Below are 19,744 nucleotides of genomic sequence, written 5' to 3'. Positions count from 1 at the left end.
AATAGGGAAGAAAAATCAGCCATGTGGCAAGAAAAATAAGATGTTGGCATTTTCCTCATCCAAGGAAGAGGATACAACGACTGTATCTTAGGTTACAGATACAAAGTTCAGGAACTCTTAAAGTTATTTTTAATTAGATGCAAAATTAAGAGCACAGGCGAATAAAAGGAAATATTAGCAATGCTTAAATTTTTTTAAGAGTTCCATGTGAGATACACATGTGAGATGGTAAATTTTTTGAAGTTCGGAGTGACAGACCTGCATGACATTTCCAGCACTACCAGTAACTCCTTTCAAATAAACAGTCTGAATAGAATCGACAATAAGAGCCCGTGGGGACAGTTTTGTTATTTTTTCCAATATATCCTGCGATTGAATTAAAGGAAAGAATGAAGTTTGTGTGATAGAACATCTAACAAAAAATGTTGTATTACCAACACAAGTTGATCTGATTTTTTTTATCTTAAATACAATAGAATGAATCTTATTAGCAGATAAATAGTCTGTTAAAATCTAAGTTATAGCGACAGATCATGTTCCCAGCATACATTTAGAAAATCCAATCTTAGCCATAATTTGAAATCTCATACTATGTCAATCCAATAAATTACCAAATTTTGATACTACTCGGCACTCATTCCTAGAGACGGATAATTTGTACTATGTCATTGTGCCAATTATGTGATGTGTTAAAAAAAAAAAGGTAACCCGGTGCACGAAACTCCCACCATGTGGGGTCCCGGGGAAGGATTCATTATACGCAGCCTTACCCTGCTTTTTGCAAGAGGTTATTTCCAAGATTCGAACCCGTGACCTTTTGATCACATAGCAACAATTTTACCGTTGCGCCAAGGCTCCCCTTCTAATTATGTGATGTGCTACAAAATTGTAAAAATGTTATTTTTTGTAGCTTTTTTTCATGCAATATAATGTTAAAACTGTACCATTTCATATGGAACATAAAGTCCAAAATGAGGTATATGAGTGTTCTCTTCTTCCATTTCTTCTTCTAAGTCCTTCCTTCATCCCTTCCAATTCTTCACAAGCACCATATGTTGAAACACTAGCATGGTATCAATACAATACCGTTCCATTCAAAGTCCGAAACTTCAACATGGCTCAAGATTTTGAACCTTGATAAAGTTCACTAATGGTAGCTTAAATTAGTGAACCCAAATAAAACTATGTGGGACTTTGGTAAAGAACAAAAATAATAACATAAGTAATGACTCCCAAAAATTTGAAATCAACTACACCAATCTCATCCTACCACTCAACTCTATTGTTAATCTTTTAAATCATTTTAATTATGTTACCGCGCAACAATAAAGTTGTTGTGGTGTGACCTTGTGATCATGGGTTCGAGTCCCAAAAATGGTCTCTTGCAATACTACTATACTAGATAAGGTTGCATAAAATAAATCCAATATGGTCTCATCCTTCCGCGAGAGCTTCCTACACTAGGCTACCCTTTATATAGTGTTTTAAAGCATTTTTTTTGTCACACTCGATCTCTCATTATTCAACTCTAATTTATTCTAACTGTATAACTATATAATTTATTAGTGTTACCTAAAAACATATTGATATCATCTTAAACAAGTGAATGAAATCTCGAGACGTGCCATCCGAAACGGCGGTTTTTACCGTTCTGACGCAAGACCAACACCAGCACAGCAAGCACAACAATTTCACGTGCTCATCGCGTGCATCATGAGCCCACAACAAAGGGAAGAAGGAATCAATTTGGGGATGACGATTGGCGAAAGATTAACTTGATAAGGCGGCGACGTGATAAAAAATCGTGATGGGCGGCGGAATCGCGAGGTTGAGAAAAAGTTCGGGTTTATTAAAACTTTTAAATAAAACCATTATATTATATATATAATTTCTAATTTTTAATTAATTATTATATAAATTATAATTATATATTATATAAATTAATAATTAATTAAAGAAATTGTTAATTAATTAATATAATTATAATATATAATTTCCTAATTTTTATTAAAATTATAAAAGAAATAAAGTAAAAAATAGATAATTTTAAATAATTTTAAAAACAAATAAATTAAAAATAGATTAAAATTTTATAAAATTTTTAAAATGATTTTGAAATTTTATAATAATTTTAAATTTTTATAAATAATTCTAAAAAAATTAATTGTTAAAAAAAATTAAAATATGTATAAATTTTTTAAATAAATTTGATTTTAAATTCAATAGAAGCTATATATATTATGATTTTTGTGTTAATTTATATAATTATTATAGAGAATAACTTTTTTTTATCCTAGAATCAATTTTAGATTTGAAATCATAAATATTAACATACTTAGCTTCTCTATTTTTAGATTCTTAGTTCCTAAGCATATGACACACATTTTTATTGATATAAATGTCTAATCATTATTTTAGAAGTTTTGACAAACATACGCTATCAAGTTACATAACATTCGTACAAGAACAACCAAGCTTTATATATATATATATATATATATATCGAAACTGTATCGGCACAGTACAATACCAAAACCATATCGTTCCGGTCTGAGACCGAAACGTCGGCACAGGTCGAGATTTTAAACTTTGTCTTAAACCATTTTCTTTCATTTATTAGAGATGCACCTTATTGCTCAAATAAAAGTACCTATTATTTCCTTTTTACTTCTAACCATCTCATTCATCCATCTTAGATGTGTTGTTTCATAACCTATGAAGTATACCATGATCAATAAAAAATTTCTTTTACCTAAAGAACATAACATTACTGTTCTTAAGCAACAACAATAATAATAATAATAACTTGATGGTAGCAAGTATCATATTAAGATATTTGTGGTACACATGCAACTTATTCTTTTTTCAGTTCAACTTTGAATTGCAGGTTTCATCCCTAACACATTTAGCATTGATTAGAATGACATCCAAATACAAACAACTCAATCATCGGACAACTTGACAGAAATAAACTTCTTGGCACTTAGAAAAATAAGATTTAAGAGCAAAGACCTCAATGTCTGTATTTGAATACAAGTAAAGATCCTTGGTTGTGATGCTCATACGCTGTGCCCTGTTTCCTATTTGTTCAATGCTCTGCCAAGCAAGTACGTTAATTATAAAACAGCAAATCAAGTTCATAAAAAAAATGTCATTCACCAAAAGAACAGTTAAGATAAGAATTCGATCATGATATCCATGTGCTATTGCCACATGGCACTTTAGGGCACACTGTTGAGATTAAGTAGGAAATGTGTTTTTTCCTAAAAATAGAGGGCATGATTCTCACTGAGAATTTCCTCATTGAATACTTAGAGACCGCCACAATCAAGACTAAATTGAATTTTGATGCATTGCAACCATCTCTATTGAGACTCAGTATGAGCACCTCATCAAGAGAATAAACAATTGAGCCAAAGCTAAACTATCAAGAGCAATTATCATATAACAACCCCCTACTAATCAATAATTCCCACAGAGGATCTCAAGATCTAGTTTATGTTTAATTTAATGCAAGATTGAAGAATCACAAAAATGAGAAGGAAAGAGATTCCTTGGAATCAAAAGATGTCACTAGTGCTAGCGAATGGATGAATGAAGATGTCGAAGAGGAAGGCGTTCCAAGATCAAGCTTCACAGGCAATATAGTTGAAGAAACCCGAGATCTAATGAGCTTTCTCAAGCAACGAGAAATTTTAGGCTAGTTGATCTCTCTACAAGTGAAAACTTTAAATAAGAGATTAATTCTAGGGAAGAAAGTGAGGGTGACGAGGAGAAATTGAATTGTTTTTATAGGGTTTCTACTCCTAGAGAGGGCTAGACTAATTTTTTTTACTTAGCATTATTCACTTATAAACTTACTTTATTGTAAAATTGAGTGTATGACAGTATTTACTAGTTATTTTTCATATTTAATATTCTGTTATGAATTTGTTATATGCTTTCTTACAATGTTGATTTATTATTAAAAAAAATATGCTATATTATAATTTTTAGTTATTAGTTGCAATGTAAGATAAATTGTATTTTTGTTGTTATTATGTGTTTAGTGATTTTTAGTATGTGTACTTGTAATGTGATAGATAATTAAGAATTTGTGATATTAAATTTGAGTGACTAAATAACAATAACAACCAAGCTTTCCTTCACCACTAAGTGTGGTCAGCTATATTGATCCTCCTACGTCGTTGACCTCGATTATGTACTATATCCGCATCTATATTTAAATGTTTTATCATTACTTTCTTTGAGTGACTAAATATATTTTAATAATGTTTCAATGTTAACTGCCTAGGCCCTCGCCTGAGCATCTACCACCTAGACACTAAGCAATTGACCAACTATCTACCACCTGGAAATGTCTTTTAATACCTTGTCGAGAACAACATTTTCTTCTATTGCTATAGTTAGCTACAAAGAACTGTTGTGGCCATAGATCATAACGATGGTGACAATGACGTCTCAATATCTCAAGCTCGGGGGTGAGGCTATTTCTGTCTATTCAACAAGAGGCCTTCTTTAGGTAGGTAGAGACCCTTCTAGGGTAATTGCTCAAGTGTCAATATCTTGAAGCCAATGAGATGTTTGAAATAATCATCATGAACATTACTGAGACAATGTTGATCTTTTGCAAACACACGATTACACATTTACGAACTGAAAATAGAAAATTGGATCGTGAATACCCATATTTCTAAAGAATATGAACCTAGATCACAAAACAAGAAACTACTACATACCTCCTCACCAGATGCATATACAACTGGAGCAGGCCCTCCATGATTGAATCCTCGAGCTAAAATAGCAGCAATCTTAAGTCACAACAAATTTTTTGTATCAGACCTAAACAGGACAGTATATAAAGCCACTTCAAAAATATATGCATAGTAGCAGTTCTCTTCTACATATTTGGTAGAAGATAGATAACTGAAGAAAAGCAGTTCAAACCTGCAATAGTAGTGTACTCTTGCCAACTCCAGGGTCGCCACCAATTAAAACTAAGGAGCCTGCACAAGTAAAAACATGACCTAACTGCTAATCTTGAAGATGATGGATAATAATATTTGCAGCTTAAATAAATTGGGTAGTGCTATATGTTCAGTAATGCATCCACGTTAGCTTTTCACTTTTCCATTATTATTAGTCTCCTTGTGATATTTAGGAAATAATGATGTCACTAAAGATTGCATGATGAGAAAACTAATCATCCATACATTAACTCTTTACTTGCAATATCCTAGGTAAGTGACTGCTTTCATCAAGCCTGATGTAGTGATGGTACGAAATAATACTTCTTTTTGTGATGTTCAAAAAAATGAACAAACAAATAATATGAACGAAGGTAACTTCTAGAAATGAAACTACTAACGAAGCATAAAGAAAGGATATACATGTTCAAGATATAACCTATAATTCATATCAACTCTCTGTCACAAGACAACCTGAAAACAGAGAATTATCATCTAATATTGAAAAGAAAGAAGAGCAGTTAAAATTCAGATACCTGGCACGAGACCACCACCAAGAACCCTACAGAACTCAGATCCAAAGTGTCCCTCTCTAGAAAGAATATGAAGATTCATTAGTGTAACGATTTTTATTGTATCTAGTTTCTTCAATGTGATTAAAGGTTTTACAAGCATAAATGAATCTCTTGTGATAGGTTATGCAACCTTGGTATGCTGCACAACAGTATATGCAGTCTACCTGATATTTAAGTAAATAGATGATTTGCATATGGATCCTATATAAGCAAAAACATGATTGCATATCCAGTTCATGTTTTTATTCAAAATTGTTTGTACTTCTATTTACTTCCTACTAGTAGAAAAGCATGTTCCGTGAAAACTTTTTAAAGATCAGGGCCTATTACAACCTTAACTGCTTGTGATATATCATAGAAACAGCTTACTTATGTAGCAAAGTAGTTATTAAAAAATGAAACTAACAGACTTATTAATGAGCATAATATTGATTATCTAGAAACATAATAATTGCTTAGAAATATACAGTTAACAGACAAACAGTCAAGACTAGTTCCATGAGATCTTACCATTCACTTTCTGTATTTTGCATGCACCTTAGAAGTCAGTTTACAGAATGGGTCATGCCTGGGCAAGGGCATGGTCCGAGCCAAAGCAATCTTGGTTAGGGTCAAGCAAGTCAAGCTATAGTTCCAAACAGCCCATGCCAGACATGGCCTGAGTCATTACCACCTTCAGCTTAGCATAGTCAACTATGTAGTGTTATACCCAGCATGAGTCATGCCAAGTTGATCTGTCAAGGCTGAATTTAATAATAATAGAAAATAAAAAATAATAATTACTTCCAAAATATTTGAAGAATAACAAAATAATAACAATAAATTAATAATAAGGTAAAAAGTAAATCATAAAATAATTGCCTTTCAAAAAATTAAGATATATCGAGTGAAAAAATAAATTACTTACAGATAGTAAAGGATAATATAGATTTATAATAAAAATATTAAAATGCCTTATGTGCCCATGGCCAGCCCACTTGGCCCACGCCCAACATGACCTTGCAGGTTTGGTGACTTGCGCCGTTACGAACTCTCACCCCTTGCTATGTAGGCCAAAGTAGCTTGGCCACACTGAATTAGATTAGTTGACACCTCTAATTACAGTACATAGTAGCAGATAAAAATATTCCATCTAATTCAGCAAACAAATTCATTTCATCTAACATTATTACTATTATCCTAATCATATGCTCAATATAATAACCCCAATGGATAATTGATCTTACTTGAACACCTCTTCATACATGGTCTTTATGCAGGAGAAGAAAAAGGGAACTTCAATTTGAGGTGAAAATAAAAAATTATAAATACTGAAAAAAAGAGTCCAACGAAACCTTATTGCTGTTGAAGGTTTCCCAGTGAGAGTATATGCAAGAAAAGGGACTCACAGCGGAATTCTCCATTCTGACTGGTCTGTGCCTGATGTCACTTCGGCCAAGCTGATAGGGGTGCTTATTCTTGACTCCTGGGGGAGCCACGAACTAACTAGGGCTTCAGAAATCTCAGCCCCCCTTGACTTGCTCACCTCAGACTCCACGAAGCACTTAAACGTACCTACCTCTTGGCAGTTTGGGCACGTTCCCCACCACTGTGCTTGTATATCTCCGCAATTTTCACAAACCCAAGTAAACTTCGTCTTCCCCGACTTCCTCTTTACACCAGAATAGGATAGGGAATTCTGCTTATTTTCGTCAGTCTCCTGACTATTGAGCTCCTGGCTGCTACTATCACTACTTACCTTTGCGGCAGCCACTGTATTGATACTCACCTCCGCCTCTCCTCCGTTATCATCTCTCTCGTCTGCAACTTGCATTGTCACGATCTTTCCCTCCAGAGGATCAACGTATGTCGAAAACTTATGCACCTCCACGCCCACGCTGGATGCAGGTGAATCCCTAGATTCTTCCTCCCATCGCCGATCGCTGGAATGAAAGCTACTACTTCGGAAGTGAACCGGCGAAGAAATGAGGGGTCGAGAACCCGCAAAGGAAGAAATGAGAGATCGAGCACCCGCAAAGGACTTGGTTCCAGAGAGAACGAGGAGCTTGTGGCGAAGGAAATGACTACGGAAAGATTGCATCTTTGCAACCAGCGCCAGAGAACGACGTCGCGGGCGTTTCAGGCTTCAGAGTGGCGAGGGGTTTTAGAGGTTTTAGGGTTCTTTCAGCCGCCCAAAGTTTTGAGAGATTTCCGTTTTAGCCCTTATATTTTATTGCTTTTTCGAAATGACCATTATAGTTTGACTATTTTCAGTTGCCCTTTATCTAGATTTTTTTGAAACTTTCATTATTTTGTTTTAGATGAAAAATAGGATGCATACAATTAAATTAGCTCAATTAATTAATTTAAAAATCAAGTGTATTAACATAATCTTGATATATTCAACCTCTTAAATTATAAATCTTGGTTAAGCATTAATTTGTAAATATTAATATAGTATAAAAAATAAATAAAAATATTTGATGCTCAACCAGGATATTAATACATCAAAGTGAAAGTAAATTGCTATTTAATAGTCAAAATTATTTAAAAAATTATTCTAATATTATTACTAATAATTAATATTCAATACTATTTGCGTGCTCCCGTGCATGGTCACGATGAGCACCTAAGTGCATCAGAGTGTCTAGATCATTTTCGTCACACATGCACTCAGACGCTGGTATGGGTATATATATATATATATATATATAAATGATCTGCTGTGGACCAAAGTCGTGTGAATCGCTGTGGACTTACCTTCCTGATCGGTCTGGTGACCGATCAGGAAGCATGTCCGCAACGGTCCGTACGACTTTGGTCCGCAGCAGATCATTTCTATATATATATATATATATATATATATATATATATGAGAAATGATATGCTGCGGACTAAAATCGTGCGAACCGCTGCGGACTTGCCTTCCTGATCGGTCACCAGACCGATCAGGGAATCTCCTGATCAGTCTGGTGATCGATCAGGAAGCATGTCCGCAGCGGTCCGCTCGATTTTATCCGTAGCATATCATTTCTGTATATATATATATATATTTATTTATATATATTAAAATTGCACATCACTTTTAAGGCATCACTTTTAAGGCTCACAATACAAGGACACTTACCTACGGTATACATAAAGGGAGAGGCTATCTCCTCGAAAGAATGTTCGAAACGCCATATTTTACAGAGAATCATAACTATAAGAGAATTCAAACTCTAGTTTAATCTGTCAAAAATCATACTTAGATCAGAAGGCATGCTAACCCCCTTGCCTTGATCAGTGTAGACGGTTCTTAGATATTGCTGTATTCTCATACTCACTTTGCTTGAGACAACCTGCTGCGAAGTAGGAGCAAAAAAAGAAGAAATGCTTGGAAGGAGAGGTGAAATCTCAAAGGCATAGTTCAAGAAGTTTGGATAGTTGAGGAATATGATTGTAAGAGAAGATGGTAAGTATTAGAGCCCGTGGTTATTTTGATGTGATCAACCAAGTTAGGTTAGGTCTTGTTTGGTTTTGATCCCTGTGTTTAAGTGTGTAAGAGCTTAGGAGCGTAGGAAGTCGAGCGGAAGACGCAGCTAGCGAGAAGGACGGCACGGGAAAGGAGCTAACGGACTCGGTGCGTCTGAAGGATGAAAGAGCTGCGAAAAAATTCTCCGATGGATGAGAAGAACGTGGACGACATTCGAGGCACGAGAAGTCGGGACGGAAGTCTGCTCAAGGAGAAGACCGAAAATTGAGTTCGAGTGAACCCTATTTCGGTTGGCAGCAATCACCTATGTAATCGAAACTTCGGAAGCTGAAAAGAAGAAGAAAGAAGCTGGAAAAATAACTGGATGGGCGCCTCCAACATCAAGCTGATGAAGGCGCAGGCGCCCTTAATGTCATTGAGGGTGCCCTCAACAACCTTAGAGGCGCCCTCAATGTCATTGAAGGCGCCTTCAACTTGGTCAATCTGGCCGTTTGTAATCAGATAAAGTTTTATCCACATATCCTCTTGGAGACACCCTCAACCTCATTGGAGGCGCCTTCAAAACTCGAGATAGAATTTCCAGGAGCTATATAAAAGCCCCTGGAGCTAGGAATTATTGATTCAACTCTGTATACAATTCCTATCAACTCTTGAGCTTTCTTAGTGTGTAAAAAGATTTCTCCGCCTACAATGAAGGAGACGTTTCTAGTGGAGTTGTTCAACCGCCTTAGATTAACAATCACCTAGGTTGTAACCAAATAAAATTTCTTGTCTCTTCTTTTTCTATTATTTTATTTTATTATTGTTGCTATTTTAGAGTTGAAAGCACGAAGAGAGTAGTTCTTATTTTGTAGGAAATTCACCCCTCCCCTTTTACTGGCCCCGCTGCACCAACAAGTGGTATCAGAGTCAGACCGTCTCAGAAGGACTGACCGTCGACTGAAGCATCAAGATCAAGACGATGACCAGTGCAAATATTCATCCCCCGAAATTCGACAAAGACTTCGCGACATGGAAACGTTGAATGGAGGTATTCTTCAAAACAGAATTTGATATTTTTTTAATTATGAAATACGATTTTTCAGCCCCTAAAGACAAGGAAGAATACAACTGGACAAAAAAGGAGCAAGCTGATTTTGTGACCAACGGAAAAGCAGAATTTCATCTGCTCAGTGTCCTGCCGCCCCAGGAGGTAAGTCGGATCGGAAGCTATGACTCCGCTAAAGACCTCTAGGAAAAATTCTGGAGCTCCACAAAGGCACCTCAGAAGCAAAGTTAGCAAGGCGCGACATCCTCCGGACTCAGCTGACAAATTTCCGGATGAACAACGGCGAAAAAGTAGCGCAACTTCAAGTAAGAATCAAGGAGATGATAACTCAACTAAGCAATTTCTGAGAAACGGTAACAAACCGAGACTCGATATGGTATGCGCTCAACGTCTTCCCAAGAACTCCAGAATGGGTGTCCTTAGTAGATGTATACTACATCTTTGAGGACTTTGAGATAAGTACACTAGAAAATTTATTTTCTACATTTAAATTTCATGAATCTCGAATTGCAGAACCTAAAGAGAAGTCAAATCACAATGTCGCCCTACAAGCCGAGATGGACGATCCCGACTCTGAAGCGTCGATCGATGAAACTGAAGCGACGTTATCGGTAAGGAAGTTAAATAAGTTTATTAAGACTAATAAATCGCAGTCAAGAAAGCATCAACGCAACAGAAGGACGGTCCGATGCTACAACTGCAACGAGGAATGGCACATCAAGGATGACTACCTAAAATTGAAGAAAAGGGACAAGGAGAAGTCCCAAAGACCGACGTCCTCTAAACGCAAGAGTCTGAAGGCTACATGGGATGAATCATCATCCTCCAAATCTGAAGTCGAAGCATTCTCAGGATTAGCATTGATGACCAACCATTAAGTAGAAGAAGATGAGACCAGCTCAGAAATAAGCATAGATGAAGGGGGAGGATCATCAGAAGAAGAAAGCTACGATGAAGGGGGAGCATCAGAAATTGAGGTAAGTAAGGTACGTGCTCTTACTCCCAAGCAATCCTTTCAGTTCATTAAAGTGCTCACTAAAGATTTAGTTAAAATAGAAAAGGAAAATAATGAGTTAAAATTAAACTTAGTAAAGGCATGTTCTCTAGAAATGTACGATAATATGAAATTTGAGAATGAAAAATTAAGAATTGAAAATGAAAAATTAAAAAATGATCATGCATGCTTGAATAAATTTTAAAAATCAAAACTTAGAATATATGGTCAATTAAATTGGTTGCATCACCGAGGTCAATTTAAAAAAATACCTAAAGAATATATACCCACTAAGTTTTTAACTAACCCAGTAGAAATAAACCTATTAGGTTCCAAAATCTTTTCTAAATTAAATTTTTAAGTTAGCGCTTTCAGCAAGAAAAATTAAACAGATAATTTCTTTATGAGGCTTTGTCTAAGAAAATGGTTGTTGCTCCAATAACCAAGAAGGCCTAGTGCCTCGTCACTGCCTGGAAGCCAAAATACTGAAATAAAATGTTTAATTAACTTACTAATAAAACATGAAAATAAAAAATAAATAATGCTTTAACAAGTTTTTTAAAATATTTTTGGAAATTTCTCAAAAATATTTTCAAATTGCCTAAAAATTAGAGTTCTTTGTTAACTTAGAGTTTATTTTAAAAAATTCCTACCCATTTTTGCTGTGATCAAAGGGGGAGAGATAGGGAACAAGTTTAGGGGGAGTTAATATTTTTTTTCAAATTAGTACTTAATTTTTTTTTTTGGATAGAAACAAGTTAATATTTTTGAAAATTATAAATTCTATTATTGTAATCTTTATGCTTAAAATGTTAGTTTAGTAATTTCTTTAAATTACTACTTATCTTTTTTTTCTCTAACTTGAACTTGTGTTGATGCACATCAAAAATGGAGAGACTGTTGGATCCCGTGGTTGTTTTGATGTGATCAACCAAGTTAGGTTAGGTCCTGTTTGGTTTTGATCCCTGTGTCTAAGTGTGCAGGAGCTTAAGAGCGCAGGAAGTCGAGCGGAAGACGCAGCTAGCGAGAAGGACGACACGAGAAAGGAGCCAACGGGCTCGGTACGTCTGAAGGATGAAAGAGCTGCGGAAGAGTACTCCGATGGATGAGAAGAACGTGCGCAACGTTCGAGGGACGAGAAGCCGGGATGGAAGCCTACTCAAGGAGAAGGCCGGACATTGAGTTCGGGTGAGCCCTATTTCAGTTGGCCGTAATCACCCATGTAATCGAAACTTCGGAAGCTAAAAAGAAGAAGAAAGAAGTTAGAAAAATAGCTGGAGGTGCCCTCAACAATCGTTGGAGGCGCCTCCAACATCAAGCTGATGAAGACACCCTCAATGTAAACAACCTTGGATGCGCCCTCAATGCCCTTGGAGGCGCCTTCAACTTGGTCAATCTGGCCGTTTGTAATCAGATAAAGTTTTATCCACATATCCTCTTGGAGGCGTCCTCAACCTCATTAGAGGCATCTTCAAGACTCGAGATAGAATTTTCAGGAGCTATATAAAGGCCCCTGGAACTAGGAATTATTGATTCAACTCTGTATACAATTTTCTAACAACTCTTGAGTTTTCTTAGTGTGTAAAAAGACTTCTCCGCTTACAGTGAAAGAGATGTTTCTAGTGGAGCTGTTCAACCGCCTTGGATTAACAACCACTTAGGTTGTAACCAAGTAAAATTTATTGTCTCTTCTTTTCTGTTATTTTATTTTATTATTGTTGTTATTTTAGAGTTGAAAGCAGGAGGAGGGTAGTTCTTATTTTGCAGGAAATTCACTCCTCCCCTCTTGTCGGCCCCGCTGCACCAACAGTAAGAACATGATAAATGGTTCATAGTTTCATCTAAATCAATGTACCTTGATGATCTAATGGAAAGCCAGGTTTGGATGAGTTGATCCAACCGATCGATCGACAAAGATTAACGAGTCGGAATAGCTAAATTTGAGAAGCACTTTATCTGTGAAACAGATGTAGAACCCTTCTCAGTGAGAGCACTACGATGCACAAGTAGTCAAGAAGAGGAGAAGGTATTCCAAGTACTCAGAAATAGAAGTTGGAGATATTTAAATCAGATTTAGAGGCATTAACTGCTATGAATATAACTCATAATTGCAACTTTCAAGGATAGTAATTCTGTAACTACAAAAATCTATGATGTAAAAAGTTTGTAGAGCATCACCTAACTAACTGAAGCAGTTATTAATAGAATTTGCTAATAAGCTGCTTGACTTAAAGAATGGAATATAGTCTCCTATGATGTACTTGTTTGACCTAAAGCGAACCTTTCTATGTTTTATCCTTCACCTGACTGCGAGCTTGGGCTGGTGATAGGATCTGCAAAATACTCGACTGAAACAACTGTAGAATTAAAGAGAGAAGCATATTAGTGAGTCATTGAGCTGAACAAGCCCTTACTGTACTTATATGAAAGTAAAATAGCAGTCTAGGAAGCAAGAGCAAGTCGAAAAAGGTTGATATTTCATTACCTATGGCATCTCGGTCTGTGTCGTTGCGAAAGATATCCTTGTCTGATGGCAAGATTGGAGAGCCACTGTAGTCACCAGTATCCCCAAGCTCTTCCATACATCAAACAACACCAATGCATCAATATACGATTCGAAATGTGCAACAGGACACTCGAAATTAATATTTTACTTTATCGAATATTGAAGTTAAATCTTATGACACTCCAGGAATGTAATTAGGATTACCTCCTAAGTTGGTTAAGTCGTTTGTTAGATCTGAAAGACTGAAATTCCATTTGTTTCCGAGTGACCTGAGCGAATCTCTTGAAAATTCAAGATCAATATCAGATGTGAAGGTTGTATCAGCAGCTGAGGCATCTGGCCCCATAGGTATTTCAGGTGGAGCAAATCGAAGATGATCATTTGATGCTACTGGTTCCGGAGTCGCTGCCATCTCTGGCATCGATGGCATTGCCTTGCATTGACATGCTGAAGCAACAGCTGCTTTCGATGGTTCACTGTAAATTACATTATTCCAAAAAAGTAAAATCAGTTTGCTTAGACCAAAGAAATGTGTGCTAATATTAAGTAATAAATAAATAGAGCAGTGCTATCTTAGTAAGATAGCGATAACATTAAAATTCTTTTAGGTCAAGTTCTTGGACTTACACCTATCTAGATCATCGATAGATCAATGACTTCTCACCATTGTGGAACTAGAAGAAAGAAATCTGTGTATTTATTACTCGTATACCCTTATACAAACTAATATCAGAAGATTAAGCTGATTTATCAAAACACAAGTCATTTTGAATCTCCACCTTCAAAAAAAGCTAGATCAACTGTTATTTCTATTTTCTTCGATGCAGAATTGTCTTCAGATTAAACATGCTCGTAAAGAAATCTTAAGATGCATTACACATGTAATGAAATGAAACTAATGATTAGATTCAACGTTTATGTTCTTTGCCACCTAATTGTGAAATCAATAGAGAGAACTTTTATCGTTGAGAATTTTCCAGCTTAGTTATTTCCACTTTTGTTCTGTGAGCTATAAAAGTTCTCTTACTCATTGTTCATCTGACCAGGATGCGAAGTGCTTGGAGCTAGAGTTCCGTTATTTGCTTGACAGCTCGGTAATCCAAAGCTTGTTGGACCAATATGAAGCTGCAATGTATCCGGAATTGGGGGCTGAAACACTGGGTATCCTATCTGTAAGTCATCGACTGCATGCATTGAGAAGTGGATATTACCAGACAAGAATGATAAAGAAAGCAGGGACTTTTGCTTCTTCATAATTTTTCCACATACATGATCACTACATAAAAACTTTTAGTTCTTGATATTGGATGCATAGCATTCAGGGGACAAGGCCGAATAAACTAATTCTTGTTCAAAGTTGTTCCTAAGCCTAAATAAATTTTGAAAGGAAAAAACAACAGACTTGGTTCATTAGATTCCATTATCGTTTCAGTTCTAAGCGTAAGAAATTACCAGGCCTAGGATGACTTCCATTTCTTATCGGTGCCAAAGGAACCTTAGGAGATATAGGAAACTTCATGAGATGATATTGGTGCTGCAAGAACTGATTAAACAAGATTATTTGTTTCTTCAGCTTCAGCCTTATATAGTAAGCTCTGAAGAAATCAGAATTCTCTTCTTCCAGTTTCTGCCACACTGTAAAGTGAAAGCATTATGTAAAACCAATGCATTGAGTTTTATTTTTCCAATTGGCAACATGCATATTTGTGAGCTGATAAATAATATATTGCTGCTACTTGTAAAACTTCTTGACCATTTGATGTCTTAGAACAAAGATAGAGGGAAAAAACTCCATTAATATTTTCAATAAGCAAACTATAAGAATGTGGAGTTTATAATCTTCACTAGACAAAGAAATGTTGGAAAGGACAAAGTGTATGAAGTTTTGAATATTACTGTAAGATACTCACCAGTGCAATGAAATTAGGTTCTATTCTGGCTCGATTTGACAGGGTTCTAACTGCATCCCTTTTATTCATATACAGTTGCAGATAACATTTCTATTAGATGCTGGACCTGAAAGAGAATCAATAATAAGGCATAAGTAAAAAAGAAAAGGTATAAGAGATAATAGAACAGTAATGTATCATCGAATCATTTCACAATTCCCTTGAATTGAGAATTTGAGATATTCCAATGAAGCAAATAGCTGGAAGTCTTACAAGTTTAATGTCTTCCACAGAAATCTTTTTGTTATTACTATGCACAATGAATGATGGACCTGGATCTTGCCCTGGAGCTTTGACAACTGCATGATTTTGATTCTTACTTTGTACTTCATGGGAATCTTGAGACAATGGTTTTGCTTCAATTCTTTGAGAACCCTGCAGAAATACCTGTGCAAGTAAAAAACAAAAAAAATATACCTAGAACAAGAAAATATGACTTGTTTGGTGCATTTCTCACTATTACATATTGACTAGAATAAAAGCTGTGTGTCATTGGAAACAATTTAAGGCTTCATTCTTCATGTATCACGAGTGATAAGAATATAACCTGAGAGGTCGGCATTTCAATTCATCTTCCATCAGACCATCGAAACCATCTCATCAACATCATGGATGAATATTCCATTAAAGTAATATTTTTCTCCTGGAAATGCAAGAAGTCAGTGTTGCCACATTAACTTACAGTGAAAAGGTTGTCAGTTTCAAAAATCTATTTTGCAAAAAATATACACACACAGTAATTAAACATGCAGAATTCATCTGGGTATCAGCAGCATGTTTCAGCTACTATTAGAAAGTTAGAAATCTTGGTCTAGTGATCTAATGAAGGTCGTGGTGATCATAGACAGAGAAAATGAAAGATGTAGACTCACCAGAACAATGAAAATTAAGCAAAAAAGTACACTGAATGGTGCTAAGAAGTGAGAATGTTCAGCATATGTGAATAATCTCAGGGTCTATTTACAGGTAACCAAAGGATGATAAAATGGATGAACGAATAAGAATGTATGCATGGATAAATAGATAAATGAATATTATTTGATTTGTCCTTCGGCTCTTTTATTCCAAGGAATGAAAAAAATAAAGGGATGAGTATCTCTTCGTCTAGCCCTCTTAATTTGTCTGGCTACACTAGTCCATCTGGTTGGCTTAGCTTGCCAACTTAGTCAGTCTACCTAGCCCTCACATTTAGCTTATGGCTCACCTGGATTGCTTTGCTCGCTAACTAGCTCATTTAGATTCAGTCAGCGAATTACTCAAATCAACCCATCACAAGCCCATCCAAGTTGCCTATCCCGAGCCACTTCGATAGATTAGCTCGTCTATAATACCAACCCAACTAACCCACCTTGATCAATCGACCAATTTAGCCCACCTAAATCGACTACCAGACCATACTATTAGCTCACTTGGACTAATTAAACCGCCATGCCTAATCGCTTTATATGATCCATCCAAACCATCCAACTTGATTTGCCAACTTGGGCTTATCAAATCGTCCATCTACCTAAACCAAGTGAATTAATCGACTCACCTAAACTTAGCCAAACCCCCTTGTAATGTTCTAGAGTGATCGACCCAATGGGCCCACTCAGACCGTAGTCCAATTGGACAATTTAAATTGTTGACCTAGTTAGCCATTTAAGCCATCGAACCAGTTGGCTCGTTCAGACCATTTTACCCAATCAACTCTCCCCCAACTAGCCCACTCAGCCCTATTGATTCGTCAAGCCTTTCCGAAATGTTCAACGTCAACCTAGTCAAACCCCAAACCATCTGTCTAGCACAATCAGTCTACTCATATTGATTGGACCATTCAACTAGCTTAGCTTGTCTGGTTTGACTAGACTAATCAGCCGTTTTGCTCACCAACCATTCGCCTCTTATGCCCGCCCGACATGATGGATCAACTCAGATAACGGGCTCGCTATGCTTGATCAACCTGCTCAACTCAACCAATCCTTATCGACCAATTGGCTTGCTACTTGTCGGCCTCAAAGTTTAGCATTGTGGCACGAGGATGGGGTTGATGCTCTTTGTTTCCCAAAAAGTCACAAGTTGGTACTGTTTTGCAAGGAGTCACATGTGGATATTTGGTGAGGAAGGGAGGTGTTAGACAATACAATCTGTTGCTGGAGATTTTACGGGGTATTAGCTGAATTTAAATTGCACTTGTTAAATTCAACTTACAGTAGAGATGACCTGAGCGGATAATCTCAGGTTACCAGCAGGGGTTGGTTTCTGCTCCGAGCCGAGAAGATCGGCTGAGCCACTAGTCTGTGTTGCCGCGCGGGCGGATCGGCTGAGTAGAGGGCAGATCGGCCAAGCAGATCGGTCGAGATGAGGTCGGATCGGCAGGTCGGGTTGGTCGGTTGGCCGGTCAGTCGGGTCTGCGGGTTGATCGGTCGACCGAGTCGGTCGGTCAGCAGAGCAGGTCTTGACAGAAAGGAATATCAGGTCTGTTTAGAGCAGAATGACCAGGTTTGTTCATAGCAGATCTGTAGAACAGTAGACCAGGTATGCAGAGTAGTCTCGACAGAGCAACAGGTCTTGACAGAGCAGTAAGGTCAGGCAAAATCCTGACCGGGCAAGCTGACCGAGACCTGCAAGTAGCAGTTTCCTTGAAACAGATTCGCCCCCTCCTCCGGCTATGCTTCGAGACTTATTTGGGTGGTCTGTTTCCCAGGATATAACGGTCTGACGGTGAACTCCACCAAGCACCAGTGGTCACGGCGAACTTTGCCCCGACCGGTCCGACATTCGTGTGCAATCCGGGCCCTAGATTTGCACCCCCCTGCGCACCCACGCGTGAGAGAGAACCTCTCCCCATGCATTTGTTCATATCCTCAATGTATGTGAATCAATATAAACCAACAAAGATGACAAGAAACTCCCAATGTGGGACTAAAGTCCCATGCACAATAGAGCTTCTTCTCTCTCTCCTCTTCTCCATTCACACTTATTCAACAAGAGGTTCAGGTCATTGGGCAAAACCAAAAATGGTGCTATGTAAGTAAATAGTAGGGAGGATGAACAAATCTTGACAAATCCATCCTCTTTATCATTCATCAGCTCAATTCTCCATCCGAACAAATGGCCCTCGGGAGAATTGTGGTCTCTCTTCGACCAAAACACAATTCCATTTCCAATTAAATGAACTTAATATTTCCCAAGACGCTTACATCATGTGAAGGACCAACAAGGTGTTTAACTAGGTCCTCTCGGATGAGTTTAGTGGTTAGCGCATGAGGTGTTGCCATAATGAGATCTGGGATTCGAATCTCGGCAAAGCCGAGCTAAATACCTCCCTTATGTGCTAGTCACTATTCCAAAGGCTAGTAGCCGCCCGTGATTTACCTCCTCCGTGTTGGCCCTGAGACGGGTTGGCGGAGGCGTTGGGGGCGAGCGTATTCGCCTTTTGCCACAATTGCCACAACAAGGTGTTCAACTACGACAATTTTATCAGAAACCACTGCAAGTTCTCAAATACAAACAATTCTAAAGACACAAGCATTGAGCGTTGGAAAAGAGAAACACGAGTCGAAGAATGAGAAGATCCCAAGAAATACCAAACGCCCAACAGAGAAACTTGTAAGCATCATCAAAACCAGAATGAATATCCTCCTATTCAAAAGGTTACCAGAATTTACCACAAGTTTAACAAAAATGAAAGCCAAAAGGGAGTGGAGGAGTAACAAATACAAATCCGTCCCAAACTCTAGCGAAACCCTTATCCTTCAATCTCGTATCTCGAAATCTTGCACAAAAAAAGGAAAAAAAAGTAGATCAAAATGGCATATTGGAGGCATGGGAAAAAAATAAAATAAAATGAGGCGATAGCAAACCACTCCACTGCTGCAAGGTTCTTCACTGTCTCTCAATGCAAATGAACTGCTCACTAAATTTAGCTACTTGTTCAATTGGAAAGGTGAACTTGCTCGAAACAGAGAAACTAGAGATTTTGTGTGCGCCCACAGAAACCAGAATATGGCATTCCTATCGGTGCACCAAATCTGGCCAAACTGATCTTCAAATGAAAGATAGAAACACTTCGTCAATCGGTTTCTTTCACATGCTGCTTAATTATATTACGAAAAAAGAATCTTTAAAAAAAAAATTATTAGAATTGTAAACGATAAATTTTTAATTATCAAAGTAGCGCTTACTGTATTTTATTATCCGAATTATTCCTCCCCTCCTTACTCATTTGGTCCGAATGTTGACAATTCTAAGCATGAAAAATAGTAAACA

The 19,744-nt window shown here is 37.1% G+C and overlaps 1 protein-coding gene across 2 annotated transcripts in view; it reads right to left on the bottom strand.

Moving 5' to 3' along the window:
- The window catches only part of LOC122014452 (DNA repair protein RadA-like), a 66,002-nt gene that overhangs the window by 9,380 nt on the left and 36,878 nt on the right, over window positions 1-19,744 (bottom strand). For both annotated transcript variants that reach the window (XR_006120680.1, XM_042570683.1), the window contains exons 2-7: window positions 6,931-7,464; window positions 5,504-5,559; window positions 4,948-5,006; window positions 4,740-4,811; window positions 3,013-3,096; window positions 259-366 (exon numbers count right to left, since the gene is read on the bottom strand). Coding sequence is in view for 1 of the 2 variants with exons in the window: in XM_042570683.1 (XP_042426617.1) it covers window positions 259-366; window positions 3,013-3,096; window positions 4,740-4,811; window positions 4,948-5,006; window positions 5,504-5,559; window positions 6,931-7,464 (913 nt within the window). In the remaining variant the exon portion in view is untranslated. The remainder of the gene's footprint in view (window positions 1-258; window positions 367-3,012; window positions 3,097-4,739; window positions 4,812-4,947; window positions 5,007-5,503; window positions 5,560-6,930; window positions 7,465-19,744) is intronic.

This window comes from Zingiber officinale, chromosome 8B (genome assembly GCF_018446385.1).
Source record: "Zingiber officinale cultivar Zhangliang chromosome 8B, Zo_v1.1, whole genome shotgun sequence".
NCBI classification, from domain to species: domain Eukaryota; kingdom Viridiplantae; phylum Streptophyta; class Magnoliopsida; order Zingiberales; family Zingiberaceae; genus Zingiber; species Zingiber officinale.
This window is presented reverse-complemented; position numbering and strand designations above follow the sequence as displayed.